This window comes from Sinocyclocheilus rhinocerous, unplaced genomic scaffold (assembly GCF_001515625.1).
Source record: "Sinocyclocheilus rhinocerous isolate Xijiao unplaced genomic scaffold, SAMN03320098_v1.1 scaffold2958, whole genome shotgun sequence".
Taxonomy (NCBI): Eukaryota; Metazoa; Chordata; class Actinopteri; order Cypriniformes; family Cyprinidae; genus Sinocyclocheilus; species Sinocyclocheilus rhinocerous.
The window spans coordinates 177,205-192,009 of record NW_015666485.1 but is presented as its reverse complement, the minus strand read 5'-3'; the positions used below and the strand labels follow the sequence as shown (position 1 = coordinate 192,009).

At 33.7% G+C, this 14,805-nt stretch overlaps 2 protein-coding genes across 2 annotated transcripts in view; both read right to left on the bottom strand.

Moving 5' to 3' along the window:
• The window catches only part of LOC107732344 (protein MON2 homolog), a 16,963-nt gene extending 14,994 nt beyond the window's left edge, over positions 1 to 1,969 (bottom strand). Inside the window, exon 1 of the mRNA XM_016543640.1 lies at positions 1,551 to 1,969. Coding sequence (XP_016399126.1) covers positions 1,551 to 1,670 — 120 coding nt within the window. The 5' untranslated portion in view covers positions 1,671 to 1,969. The remainder of the gene's footprint in view (positions 1 to 1,550) is intronic.
• Positions 1,970 to 5,628: 3,659 nt separating this feature from the next.
• Positions 5,629 to 14,805, bottom strand: part of LOC107732343 (sodium- and chloride-dependent GABA transporter 2-like) — a 24,754-nt gene continuing 15,577 nt past the window's right edge. Inside the window, exons 7-15 of the mRNA XM_016543638.1 lie at positions 14,186 to 14,320; positions 10,825 to 10,928; positions 9,486 to 9,610; positions 9,051 to 9,073; positions 8,225 to 8,362; positions 8,029 to 8,131; positions 7,478 to 7,578; positions 6,805 to 6,975; positions 5,629 to 6,211 (exon numbers count right to left, since the gene is read on the bottom strand). Of these exons, the coding sequence (XP_016399124.1) occupies positions 6,047 to 6,211; positions 6,805 to 6,975; positions 7,478 to 7,578; positions 8,029 to 8,131; positions 8,225 to 8,362; positions 9,051 to 9,073; positions 9,486 to 9,610; positions 10,825 to 10,928; positions 14,186 to 14,320 (1,065 nt within the window). The 3' untranslated portion in view covers positions 5,629 to 6,046. The remainder of the gene's footprint in view (positions 6,212 to 6,804; positions 6,976 to 7,477; positions 7,579 to 8,028; positions 8,132 to 8,224; positions 8,363 to 9,050; positions 9,074 to 9,485; positions 9,611 to 10,824; positions 10,929 to 14,185; positions 14,321 to 14,805) is intronic.

Here is a 14,805-nt window from a genome sequence, read left to right as displayed (position 1 = left end):
TTAAGTAATATAATTCAGAAGTCTAACTAAGTTTAACTAAGAAGTATTAATTGGCTATTCAACAACTTCAAATATCGTTTTTTTTTACATGATTCTGAAGGACAACAAACAAACTACAACAGCACACATTTCAAGCACCACATCACAAAATCACAAAAACTTATAGTTATAAGAAACTACGACCATTGCATATAAAAATATAATACACCAGTAACAGACACAATCATATTGTGCAAAAAGCCACATTAGCTCACTGTAGAGTGTGAGCCATTCAAAAAACAGCTCAGTTCATCACATGATTCATTCACTCACTGAAGTGAGACAAAGTCCCTTTAAGGGTATTCTATAGTCTTTGAGTGAGATACAGTTCAACCCCACACCTGGATACATCAGTGAATCTGCATTCAGATGTGTGACACTTTAAGTGGACAGTAACAATGACATAATGCGTCTTTCTGACACGTCACACAGATTTAAGGAGTGTCTAATACACACATTATTAAGTGTCTAATTTTTATTTAAATGAATTTTATTTAATATTCAATTAACATTGTATTGAATTCCCTAATTATTCCATTATATGTAAAGCTATATTATAAAGTATATTAAGCTATATTATATATAAATTAATAAGATATATTTTATCTTTTTTTTACATGTTCATAAAGTCCAGTCAAGCCCTTAACTGTCAATGTTTAGATCCCATGCACATATGTATTATATATCTGTCTTTCTTGATACTGCTTAAAAACACATTTTAAATGTAGCAGAGGAATATTGGTCAATTTGTATCTAATTTCAATTAAATAAAAATGTTGTCTAATTTAAATTTAAATGAATTTTATTTAATAATATTTAATAAACTATTCCCTAATTATAAAATTATATATTAATATTTTTAAATCTATTTTTATGTGTAGCAGTGGAATACATATTGGCCAAATTTTTATTAAAAAAATTATATAATTTTAATGTCATTTTATTTAATATTTAATTAACATTGTACTGAACAATATTTATTATATAATACCATTATATAATAAATATATTATATACATATAATTACTATAATATACTTTATACAGTTTTTCATGTGCATATATGTACATTCAGTCCAGTTAAGCCCTTAACTGTCAATAACAGTTGACGTGCATATATCATACACATACAGATATACGTATACCTATAGAGATGAACCCGTAGATATAAGTGTATTTTATATGCATTTGTGACCCTCTCTGTGAAAACCCAGCTAAAGTCATTTTTTTGTGATTTACTGTTTTCTACATAAAATCATCCTTCATAAGGTAAAGAACATTCTGTGAAAATGTAACCAGTATATCTTTAATATTGACCGAGTAAGGCCATGTCAAAGATTGAAATTATAGTGAAATTAATGGTTGATATCAAACTTTGATGCTTGTTATCACATAATTAGATTTTGAGACTTTAGCCTGGATTTCACAGAGTCACATATACACATATATGTACGCACTGTATGTATATATTTTTATATATATATATATATATATATATATATGCGTATGTACCTCTTTGACAGGAGGAAATTTCTTCTTGCACTCCATGGACAGAGAGCGCAGGTCCGCCTGCATGTTCTCCAGGAGTTTCTTCACCGCTTCGGGGCTGCTGGTCGACATCTTCACACTCATTCCACACTAATTCAACTCTAACGAATGATTAATAAATCAATTAAAGCCGACTGGGATGTTTCGGTTCCAGCGCGAGACACATAAACAAACCCTCGACGCTGCACACACATCAATAAACGTGTCTGTGTTCAGCCGCGAACGCTGCTGAGCGTCATACACATGACCATAATCATGCTGATCGTTACGGTCGAGATGATCTTTATGACATATATCATCTATAAGCGCGCTTCTCGCCTGAGTTTCATGAATTTTTCTTCATTCCTGGAGCCCATAATGCCTGTGCGGAAAATGACACGTCACGTCAGGCGTCACTTCCGTAAACACTGACCGGTCCGCAGCGGGGGAGGGGCTATGGCGCCCCCGCGAGGCGCTCAGCGGCGCTGCAACGATTTCATTGGCTGCTGGACGCCAGGGGTCTGGGAAAAGTGACCAATGAAAGGAGACATCGCTTTATTTAATGTGCCCTGTCTACTAGAAAATTTCATAAAACCAAACATTTAGAAGTAAATTATATTCAACTGTATTTTTTTTAAAGCCCGTACGATTAAAAAAGTTGGCTCTATTTTAAATGTAGGCTAAGTTTACCTCAAGAGAAAACGCTAAAGTAAAACTATAAATCATTCAAAGCTTTTAAAATATCCGTAAATGCCATATTTCACACCATTTACCTACTTTGTTGTTGATCTTTTATTATATTTAGCCTCTTGTTTTTGCTCCTTGAAAGGGTTGTGTGTTAAGAATATATATGTAAAAAAATATTTTTAAAAAACATGCAATGTAAAAAGTAATATGTACAGGAATGTGCTTGCAAGCATGCATGTAATTTAGGGTTGCAATATTCTCACCAGAGAACTGCTTTTACATTATTATACATTTACTTTTAATTCAAAAACACTTACATGAGAAGAGTACATTTAAGTACAGAAAGATTTTAATGCAATAAATCTTACACTAATGAAAACCATTAATAATAAGCTTATTTTGCAATTAATTTCATGCACCTGTACATTACATTATTTACCGCTGATATTGTCTCATATTTAACACCTATATATTATGTTTTTGCTCCTTAGAGAACTTTTTTTTTTTTTTTGGTCTTATACATTCGTGTTCATGCGAATGTAAATAAAGTTTCATTTTGAAAAAAAAAACCTATGTGTAAGCATGTAATTTAGGAGTTCAATGTTCTCATCAGAGATATGCATTTACATTTACATTATTAGTTTAGCACTATGTCAAGTTTTCAAAAGGCTTTAAAGGGATAGTTCACCCAAAAATGAAAATGTGATGTTTATCTGCTTACCCCCAGGGCATCCAAGATGTAGGTGACTTTGTTTCTTCAGTAGAACACAAACAAAGATTTTTAACCCTTTAATATACGAAATCTTGTATTAACAAAGTTAACAAAAATATTTACGCTTGTTGCAACTAATTTAATGCATCAGCAAATTCTTATGACATTATTTACTTAAGTTATCATTGATATTTTATCATATTTAACCTCTCTATATTGTGTTTGCTCTTTAGAGAGCTTTTGTTTCTTGTGTGCAAATGCAAAAAAAAAGTTTAATATGTGTGTCTCTAATTACAATAGATTTCTCAAACATGTGCATAATAGTTGCTTCTATTTATTGATGTAATGTACATGAGTAATACAGTATATCTGGCTCAATTTACAAAGTTGTAAAACCCAAACCGTTCTGTACAGGTTATATACACAAAGACTGCTGGTGGTCTGCTTTCACAGGACACTTCCAACACTTCATATACATGATGAAAACATGAACCAGTGAAAACAAGGAAAAAGAAATACATCTGATTGGTCCTCAATATGCAATCTGATTGATATGTGCAGATGTTAAAATTTCATACATTTATCACATTTGTTAAACAGCACATTCTACAAGACAATCGTACGCCGCTTTAATAAAGTTCCAAATCATGAGATGCAATGATTTATATCCTAAAATATTCTTAAACAAGTGCACAAAAATGATGAATGACCCAGTGTAACACTGTAAATTGTTTCACATCACCTCAAAACAGTACCTTTGTACTCCTGCATGTAATACTATCAGATCTGTAGGCTATAGTCTAAACCTTCATAGGCATTTATAACTCACGCAAGATAGTTCTGAGTATAAAACCCCAGGCTTTGCTGTATTTATGATGCACATCCACATGGATAGCCTACTTAAAAAAAACACTAATTTGCTTCCTTAGAAAGCAGATGCATTGATTGTTTGAACTGAAACAGTCCTAAAAGACACTCCGGTTTCTATTTCCAACATCCACTTTGATGGTGTTCTACTCTACCACCTGCTGGGCAAAGGGTTTGACGGGAAAAATAGTTCATCTTAAAAAAAATGTAGGTTAATTATTATTTGATGACTCATATCATTCCAAACTCCTTTGAGTTTTTTTTTGTTTTTTACATGGAATCAGAGCCAAAAAAAATGTAAATGAAATGAAATAGTTATATAAAAAAAAAAAAAAAAAATATTAGGATTATCCGCTTCACTGGTCTAACCGCGCTCGTCAATGTCAAAATGTTTGCGATGGCCAATCAAATCAAAGAAGGCGGGGCTTACCGTTCACAGAAGCGGAACATGAATTCCCGCGCGGCGCTTCATTTTAACGGTCGACGAGCTGGAGGTAAGATATAAGGCGGCAAACATTTAATATGTGACAACTGTTTAATGATAGAAATGTAAGTAATATCCAGCGATCATGCACAATATTCTAGTTTCTTGTCAAAATCGGCCGTTTTGAATTGAAAAAAAGCCTATGCAATTTAGATAATTCATGTAATACTTCGTAATTGAATGTGAAAGACAACCCAAAACAAAATCAAGACTTTGTAAAAGAGCATAATAGGACCCCTTTAACAAAGCCATTTAACGTAGTCATATTAGGCATACGATTAAGAGTAAATGTGTATGTTTTAACATAGTAGGAAATAGTTCAAATGATTACTTACAATAGGTTTGTTCTTTTACTACTATCTTTATTTTTCGTTATTCCCTTCAAATCTGTAATCCCTTTAAATAATTTGTAACAGAAAAAAAAAAAAAAAAAAAAAAAAAAAATTAAAGTTCAACCCAATGTTCAAGACATGCTTACAGCCTGAAACTAAGATAAAATAAGACCTCCAAACTGCACTTTTGCTCACAATAAAAACACTGACCAGGGGTATTTTTATGTTCCACTGAAGAAATAAAGCTAAAGAAATACAGGTTTGGAATGACATGAGGGTGAATAAATGATGAAAAAATAAGCTTATGCAGATCCAACCCTTCACTGCGTCATTTTAAGATCCAAGAGGCTTTGGGTGTGTTACAGAGAATTTTCCTGTTTCACTTCAACCTTTCAGAATCTACTGGTATCGCTCATATTTGGCCAGGTTTAGATCGTAGAAGTTCAACTGTTGTGTCAATATTACTGAGAGCAGAATTTTATATCATAGAAGCACAAGATAACACAAAATCCACACTGAAAGCAAAAATACTCACGCAAATCAGACCATATTTCATTTAAGGCCAGACACCCCAGGTGAATCAAATACATACAGTCAGGTCCAGATATTACAGAGGGGATTTTTTCCTTCTCTTTTTATCACTCCATAAAGCAGAAAAAACTGTCAACAGACAGAAAAAAATAATAATTTCACCATGTTTTTAGGAATAAAATGTATAAAATCAACCGAATGACATATGAACAAACCCCTCTATAAAAACCTTCAGAATATAAATATGAAAAAAACTGTTAAGTTTGGTGTAAGTACGTACTACTTACTGTAAGTGGAGAAAAATCTCATTTCGAGAAAATGGCCACAAAAAAATATGTATTGTAATTTAAATCCTCAGATGCAAATAGATAAAGTGTAATAAAAACTTCAAAGTGTATTTTAGATGTTTTCTTTCCATTAATCAGAAACATATTATGGAAAGCCAGATAGCCCAAAATCTCAATATTGACCAGTGCATGAAAAATGTTTTTGCCTGTAGAGACTTGCCAATAATGCGTATCCAATGATATTTGACCGTGCATGGGTCTACACTTTTGTGGCGTAGTTAAGACATAAATTAGAAGTAACGCTAGCTAACCCTAAGCTTTCTCTCCAATATCACGTTTAAAATAAGTGATTACATTGTGACATTCTGCTGTCTATAATATTGACACAAAGTGTGTTTTTGTGTGCTCTGGTCAATGAGAACAGAGAGAATCCCCTCTCAGACCGAGGAGAGCTGGAGCGTCACCCTGGCGTGTCTGTCGTAATGCTTATTTGGCTGCCAGTACTGTGTGAGGTATCATGGGAAGGTTTAGAAGCACCACCCTCGGGGAAACATACAGTGGTCCATCACGGGACGGCTGGGCTAACAGTGCGACTCCTTCTCGCCGACAGGGAAGTACCCGTCTTTAGTCGGACCGCCTCGCTGACGAAGAGTGTCGCCGTCGGCTGCAAAGATGGCCTGAAGTTTCTCCTGCTCTCGTCTGGTTTTGGGGAGGTCCGGTGAGGGCGTGATGAGCTCGTGGAAACGCTGAGGAGAAAAAGCGGAGAGGTTTGGAATAACATAGTACTTAGCCAATGATAATAGTTTGCATATTTTTGCATAGTATGCATTTTTTTCTCTATGCATTTGTTAAAATATGTACAGTAGTGCACAAATTTATTATGTATATGTAAATACACACACATACAGTATATATTTAAGAAAATATGTTATGTTTATATATTAACTAGATATAAATTATATTACTATAAATATATACACGTAAATACATGTAAATATTTTCAATATACCGGTATATACTGTATGTGTGTGTATTTACATATACATAATAAATATACACAGTACACACACATATATTATGTAAACAATATATATATATATATATATATTATTATATACACATACAAATAATTAAAATATTTAAATATATATAATCTATATATATATATATTTGTATTTTAATTATAATTTTGTGTAACTTTTGCCAGTGTAATCAAATTGTAAATCAAAAAGGATATGCATACAAGCAAGGATAATGCATATGTTATACAAGCTAAATACTGCAGAAATGATAAGAGCAGTATTTCAGCATGCTATTTCTTCTGTTACGTCAGACTCACCTCTCTCAGTGAACCTTTGGCCATGCTCAGTTTAGAAACAACCCACAGCGGGATGCAAATCATAGAGGAGAGCGCCAGCAGCCAGCCAAGTGCGTAACCCCACCACGGGTACATATACTCGTTATTATACTTCAGAGGAGTGTATTTGATCAGGGAGAACGCAAACGTACCCTGTTAAGACAAGCAGCGGAGGAAATAAGATTAGAGCGGTTGATCGTAAAACTAAAGTGAATTCAAATCTTTAGAAAGGGAGAGTTTCTACAAATGCATCAGCAACCAAAGTCTTTTGCTGTTGCATCGTGATGCATCCACACCAGTAGATGTCACTATAAAGCCCAAGAACTTGGTACTTAATGCATCTTTAAATTAACCTCACAAAAGTTGCTCTAGGTTCTGTGACATTTAAAAATTATTTGAAATTTTTTTTTAATCTTTAAGTCAGCTATAATTGAGTAATTTAGAGCCTTAAAATGCATTAAATTACTTGAATTAAATTAATTTTATAAAATATATTAGAATAAAAATAAAAACAAACTTATAGGAGGTTTAAAACAAAGTAATCTAAAGAGGTTTAAAAAATTACTTGAAAAGGATATTTAAGGTTACAAAAAAAACTTTAAGTTTACTCTCTTATTTTTGAAGGTAAATAAGGTGTAAAAGGTAAATGACTCACAAAACATGTGGCTGGGGTGAAGAAGAGCCAGCAGTATTTAATATAAGGCCCAGGACGGTAACCAATCATGTCCTCAATATTGTCATAAAACCGATTAGCACCTGAGAAGCAACAAAGAAAAGCAAGGAAATTACCGAAAAGAAAATGTGCCAGATAACAGATTAGTACTGTTTCAAAACCTAATTAGCTGCCTTGCAAATTAAATATTTTAGCATTTATGTAATTTAATTGAAATAATATTTTAAAGGGGTCATATGATGCTTTTTTAAAGATCATTATTTTGTGTATTTGGTGTAACAGAATATGTTGACATGCTTTAATGTTCAAAAAACACATTATTTTTCAAATACTGTACATTATTCTCTTTGGTTTTGAGACTTTAGTCTTTGCAACTTCAGGGATCTTATCTATGCACAATCAGCTTGTAACACTCCAAAGAGAAAGGAAAACTTGAAATCGCATCATATGACCCCTTTAAAACTGGCATTTTCTTGCTTCCTGCACCAAATGCACAGGCTCTAAACAGCATGGCAATATAACAGGAGTCTCACCGTATATCCAAGCGATGCAGACGGTCTCAAAAACAGCTACAAATAGCAAACACATCCCACTGGCTGCGTAGTAATCAAACAGCTGGAAGACATACATTCCACCCTGACAGACAGACAGACAGAGACAATTTATAAATCTGCCAATTATATAAATCAATTGATAAAATGATCAGAGTCAGATGAGTTGGTCCAGTACCTCTGTGAGCATAATGAGACCCACGAGGAAGGACACGATGGCCACGGCGAGGATGAGCAGCTCTCTGCGGTTCTTCTGCCGGAAGAAAGTCGGGTACATGTCCACCATAGCCGTGACCAGACTCTCCACACACACGAACTAGAGCAGATGAACAAATCTGTGTTTCTTGTGGCTTATTGATTTTTACTAGCCACTTGAGTAATTATTTGTCAGTTTGGGGCTTAATATTACACTGTATGCAAACATTTTCAAATCATGATTCAGGATTATGCACAGAATAAAATGTTGAAATGTAGGGCCCTATGTATTCCGTTTTATTTTGTCCCAAAATTTTATTCCATTTTATTTTGTTCCGTTTTTTTCTTCTTGCATTTTAATTGTTTAGGATTTCGTTTTAAATGTAAAATGTCATTGTAGCAATAAAAAAGCATGTCTAATTTAAGTCATAAAACCTGTACAATTTTAACAACAATTTATTAAAAGTTTAACAGAAATTTAATTTTTAGAGCCCTATTAAATATGTTTTTCCCCCAAATTCAGTTTTATTTTTCCCCTAATTCTGTGATTTCCATTTTAAGTTTTCCTCATTCCGTTTTAATGGTTTAATTAAATTTTAGTAATCAAAAAGCACGTCTAATCAGTTGAATACGTTAACACTAATATTTTAATAAATTCTGTGTTGTCTTTTTTAATTAATAAGCATCATATGGAGCCCAAAAGAACAAGTGCACTGTCTGAAAAATGAACCCTCTGCCATTTAGAGAAAAAAACTGACTAAACAGACCTTGACATATTAAAAGAAAAAAAGGGTCATTTACAAACAAACTTGACCCCAGACAAATGTGTGCACTGGGACAGACAGAGATTTCAGTGTGTTTGTGAGCTAAAGGTCAATTATCTAAAAATACCCGACTGGAACATTTTATGGTTTACTACACTGAAAAACAAAGTGGTGTAGAAACATTGCTATAAAATATATATATATATACAAAATTGCAATGTATACATGTATAGGCTATACGTGTGTAAAAACATTTATAAAATGTAATAAAATGATCAAATTTATTTAATGTAATAAAAATATTACATAAATCATACACATTATATACACACACACACAAACACATAATTTTATATTTTATAAAATTGTATAAAATTATATTTTTTATGTAAAATTTTAAACTTGCAAGTGTATAAAAACATAATTTTTATTTTATTTTTTATATATTTTGGTTACTTTATAAAATTCGGTTGCACCCACCAGACTCAGCCACTTCTGAAATTGGGACGTTCTGTTCATAAGACATGAAGCCGAGAATCGAGAAGATGGCAAAACCAGCGACAAAACTGGTTCCGCTGTTCAGGAAACACAGGGCCAAAGAATCCCTAAAAACAGACAAACACAAAGAAAAAGCTTATGTTATGAAAAAGTGCCTGCAAAGATGAAAGCAATTTGAAGTGATTGGATTTCAAAGGGTGAAACCACATGGTCCAGATGAATCACAGCGCTACATATTTCTCAAGTTTAGGACTTTATATACTTACTCGCTGGAAAATGAGAATCTCAGCTGTTTAGTCTAATATAAAGCAATGGCATGTAGCAATAGAATGAAATTCAGAGGAGCAACGAGAAACAATGAGACAAACAAGTTTCCTTTCTCTCCTTCCCTCATTCTGTCATAACACACGGTCTGATGAGGGACTTGTGGGGAAAAAAAAAACTATTTTCCAGACAACATTTTTTCTACAGTACCAAAAATTGGCTCTTATTCAGAACCGGTTCTTTTAAAAAAAAAGAAAGAAAAAAATAAAAGATATTGAACCAAATGATTCTAAAGAGTCAAATCTTTTTAGTGAATCAAACACAGTTTAAATCAGAGATTTAAATCAGTGTAGTTAGTGAACCATTGTTACTTACAGTCAAAGATTTACACGTTTTTTCTTTTCTTTCTGTGGTATCTTATAAATATTAATGAATGCATGTTTTTATTTAGCTGCTTAATATATACTTAAGGACAATTATTGGATTGCATTTATGCCGCCTCTAAAAAGACTCAAAAACTGTTTATATTGACTCATTATTGTAGTAAATAAGAAAAATAAGAGATAATAATAATAAAAAAAATCTTACTATTTGCCAGTGGAAGTGCATTTGTTTTTTTCCAAATATTTATTCCTTAAAAGCACTAAAAGATTAATTAATGGAGCCATTAAGGAACCAGAATTCTGAATGATGCCCATTCCTAAATCAAACATACATAATTCATTCCTCAAGAGAAAGTGAGAGATGTGACGAGCAAGTATGTTAACGCATATTCAGAATTTGTGCTCTGCATTTGGTGAAGGTGGAAGAGAGTGGTGTATAGAGCACTGTTCATTCACTCCCCCCACCTAAATCCCTGCCAGTACTGAGACTCGAACCTGCAACCTTTGGGTTACAAGTCTGACTCTCTAACCATTAGGCCACAACTGCAAGAGTATATTTGATATGCATCGGATTGCTATTATTAAGTGTCTTGATGCTGATACACACTGATACACAAAAGACACATTTCACAGTATGTCTCATGGACGCTGATGTTTTTTGACCATTTTCTCACCTGTAGCAGTTGTTGTTGTATTTATTGTAGCTTCCGAGTGCAGTGAGGCAACCTAAACATATAGCGTATGAGAAAAAGATCTGCGTGCCTGCGTCCATCCACACCTGAAACCAGAAAAAGAGACGTTTTGACTTTTAAAATACCATCACAGCTGTAATATACTGATGTGCAATCAAATAAATAGAGAAAATAAATTTCCTTTCTAATTCATCCATTTCTTACTGTTTTTAAACGTTGTTTAAAATCACATTTGTGCTCTATAGCTTTTTTGGATTCACATGATATCGTTTCATTTTCATTTGTTTTATTAGCCGTGTTGGTTACTTATGATTATTTAACCTCCATGACATCAAATATCACAAACACAATGTACACTACAGCAGAACGTGTCAAATTCTGAGTGACGGGAATTACCTGTGACGTCTTTCGCAGCTTTAACTAACTAATTTGGCTTCAGGTAATAAGCTTGAATGGACAAGATGAAAGACTAGAGCTGTCGTAGGATTCCTAGAGCTTGTGTAACCTCTTGTTTATTAGTCTTAAATGCCTGAAACGGGTTTAGACATGATCTGGGAAAAAAAACATGCTGACAGTAGTGTTCCTGTTAGCCTGTCAATCAAACGCTCTGTCGTGACTCACAGTGGTTTCTGTCTTTCGTAAATCAGGTCGTTCATGTGCTGCCACGGGCGATGTGGACGTATTAAAGCATTTATGACACAAAATGCTAAAACGTGACACACCCATGCTGTACAGGACCTCTGTCCTATAAAAACTACTGCTTATTGCTCAAAAGAGTGATTGGTCTCTAGATAATGCTTTGGTCCTTCAAGTGAAAATCATGTGTTCGATCGCATTTCTGTAGCCAGGATTACGTGAAGAAGAAACTGTGTTTTTCCATTGGGAAAATTCCTCACACTTCCCTTAAAACCTCACATTTATCACCTGAGGTCTAGAACTGTGCTAAAAACACCACTGATGTCCTAACAAGACATGAGATTTGACCCATGATGCTTAAAATGTTCAAACCTTAGATCACTGATTTCACTAACTTTGACCGACCATTTACTTTTCTTGCTGAAGGGTTCAAGAATTGTGGCCTCATTTTTACACATCAAAGACCAAATTAAAATGAGTTATGAATGTTGATTCACATTGATTTTAAAGAATCTGGCCCATGATGCTCAAGTTTTTGGAGCCTTAGATCAATTTGATTTCACAAACTTTATATGGCTGTTCACATAAACCTACAATATTCTGTTGAATTGGCCTCATTTTATACTTCTGAGATGAAATGACCTCAACACAGCAATGGTTATCTCTCACATCCAACCAAAATGTCCATATTGACCAAAAAGAGACGACTTATGCTTCTTTCTTTGAGGTTGAAGTTAACATGGAATATTGTTGAATACCCTACAACACTTTACAGAATTAAAATGGCTTATGAACACCACTTAACAGTTTGACCTATGATACTCAAGTTTTGGAAGTCTTAGATCACCAGTTAACCTTGGCCAACTCTTTGCTTTTCTAACTAAATTTTCATTTATTTTGGCCTCATTTGTATACATTTAAGACCAAGAGATGTCAAAACAGCAGCCATTATCTCACAAATCCAACCTTTAAAGAATTAAAATGGGTTATGAATGTCAATTTATGTTGCTTTTTATAGAAACTGTCCTCGATCACTCATTTGACCAATCTTGTCAAACTGTTTACCTTGTTATCTGATGATTTTGGCTTTGTTTTTACATCTAAGATCAAGAGATGAAAAAACAGCAATCGCTATTGCTCAAATCCAACCATTAATGCCTACATTTCTTTACCTGTTCATGTAAACCCTTAAGATTTTGTTGAATTGGCCTCATTTTGAAACTTCAAGGATGAAACAACATCAACACAACCAATGCAATTTCTTAAATATAACCAAAATTGCCAAACTTTGTCTAGCTGTTCACGTAAACCCATTATATTTTGTTGAATTGGCCTCATTTATATACTTCTAAGATGAAACGTCAACACAGCCAATGTTATCTCTGAAATACAACCAAAAATGCCAAAGGTGTATACTTGTTTGCTTAAACCCATAAGATTTTGTTGAATCTTCTAAGATGAAAAAGTCAACATAGCCAATGATTTCTATTAAATCCAATCTTAATTGCCAAACTTGGTCTGGCTGTTTGCAAAACCCATATGATTTTGTTGAATTGGCCTCATTTTTATACTTCTAAGGTGAAACAACATCAACACAACCAATGCCATTTCTCAAATCTAACCAAAAATACCAATTTTCGTCTAACTGTTTGCCTAAACCCTAAGATTTTATTGAATTGGCCTCATTTTTATACTCAAAAGATAAATCAACATCAACCCAACCAATGCCATGTGTCAAATCCAACCAAAAATGCCAAACTTTGTCTACCTGTTTATGTAAATCCTTATGGTTTTGTTGAATTGGCCTCATTTGTATACTTCTAAGATAAAATAATGTGAATAAAATCAATGTCATCTCTCAAAAACAACCAAAAATACCAAACTTGGTCCAGCTTCTCATGTAAACCCATAAGATTTTGTTGAACTGGCTTCATTTTAATACTTCTAAGGTGAAACAACATCAACACAACCAATGCCATTTCTCAAATCTAACCAAAAATACCAAACTTTGTCTAACTGTTTGCCTAAACCCAAAGATTTTATTGAATTGGCCTCATTTTTATATTGCTAAGATGAAATAATGTCAACACAACTAATGTTCTCTCTCAAATCCAACCAAAAATGCCAAACTTTGACTAGCTGTTCATGTAAACCCATTCGATTTTTTTTTAACTGGCCTCACTTTAATACTCCTAAGATGAAACCATGCGAACACACCCAATGCTATCTCTCAAATCCAACCAAAAATGCTTTTGTCGCTAGACAGAGATTTACCAGAAGAGGTTTTAAGCTGTTCTGATGTTAAGGAATGCTGGGATGTATCTGGGTGGCCGTGCCGTGGCCTGTTCTCAGATATCACGTGGGTTTGTGGGTTCTTCTAGTGACACAGATGTGAAAGTCGGATCAAAGGTCAAACGCACAGATGGACGCTATCAAAGAAGTACAGAAAACAATGTTTCCCTGCTGGGCATCCTGCTCCGGGCCTCGACTAAAGCACCTGGGTAGACAAATCACGTGACCTTTCGACTCGAGACACGGCATTTTTAAGAGAAAACAGTTCGCTAGTGTCCAGAAGAATTACCGAAACAAAATCCTAGACTAAAACCAATCAGATTTTTGCCCATTTTTGCTAGTTCAGAATGTCCCTTTCTAGTCATGACAAGAATAATTTTCAAGTCAGAACTGCAGTAGATGAAAATTATGATACCTGTGGGTCCGCTAACCGTCCTAAGTCGGGATAAAGATAGAACTGGATCCCACGGGATGCTCCCGGCAGTGTGACCCCTCTGATCAGTAAAATCAACAGCATAACATATGGGAAGGTCGCAGTGACGTACACCACCTGTTGAGTGACAGGAAAACAGCGTGAAGCTAAAGGATAACATATGTTTGGATATTTATCATGACAGCAAATAAAATGTACACAAAATTTAACACAATATATATATTTAAAAAAAAAATCATATTTAAAATAATTTAAACATTTATTTGAAACAACTCTGTTTAATAAGAGTAAAGACAAACACAACAATTTACACAATATCTATTCAAAAATAGAAAAAAAATATATGAAATAATAAAATATAAAAAGACAAAAATGATTTAAACATATTTGAAAAATGTGACCCTGGAGCACAAAAGCAGTCATAAGTAGCACGGTTATATTTGTAGCAATAGCCAACAATACATTGTATGGGTCAAAATGATCGAATTATCGCCAAAAATCATTAGGATATTAAGTAAAGATCATGTCCCATGTTCCTACTGTAAATATATCAAAACTTAATTTTTGATTAGTAATATGCATTGCTAAGAACTTCATTTGGA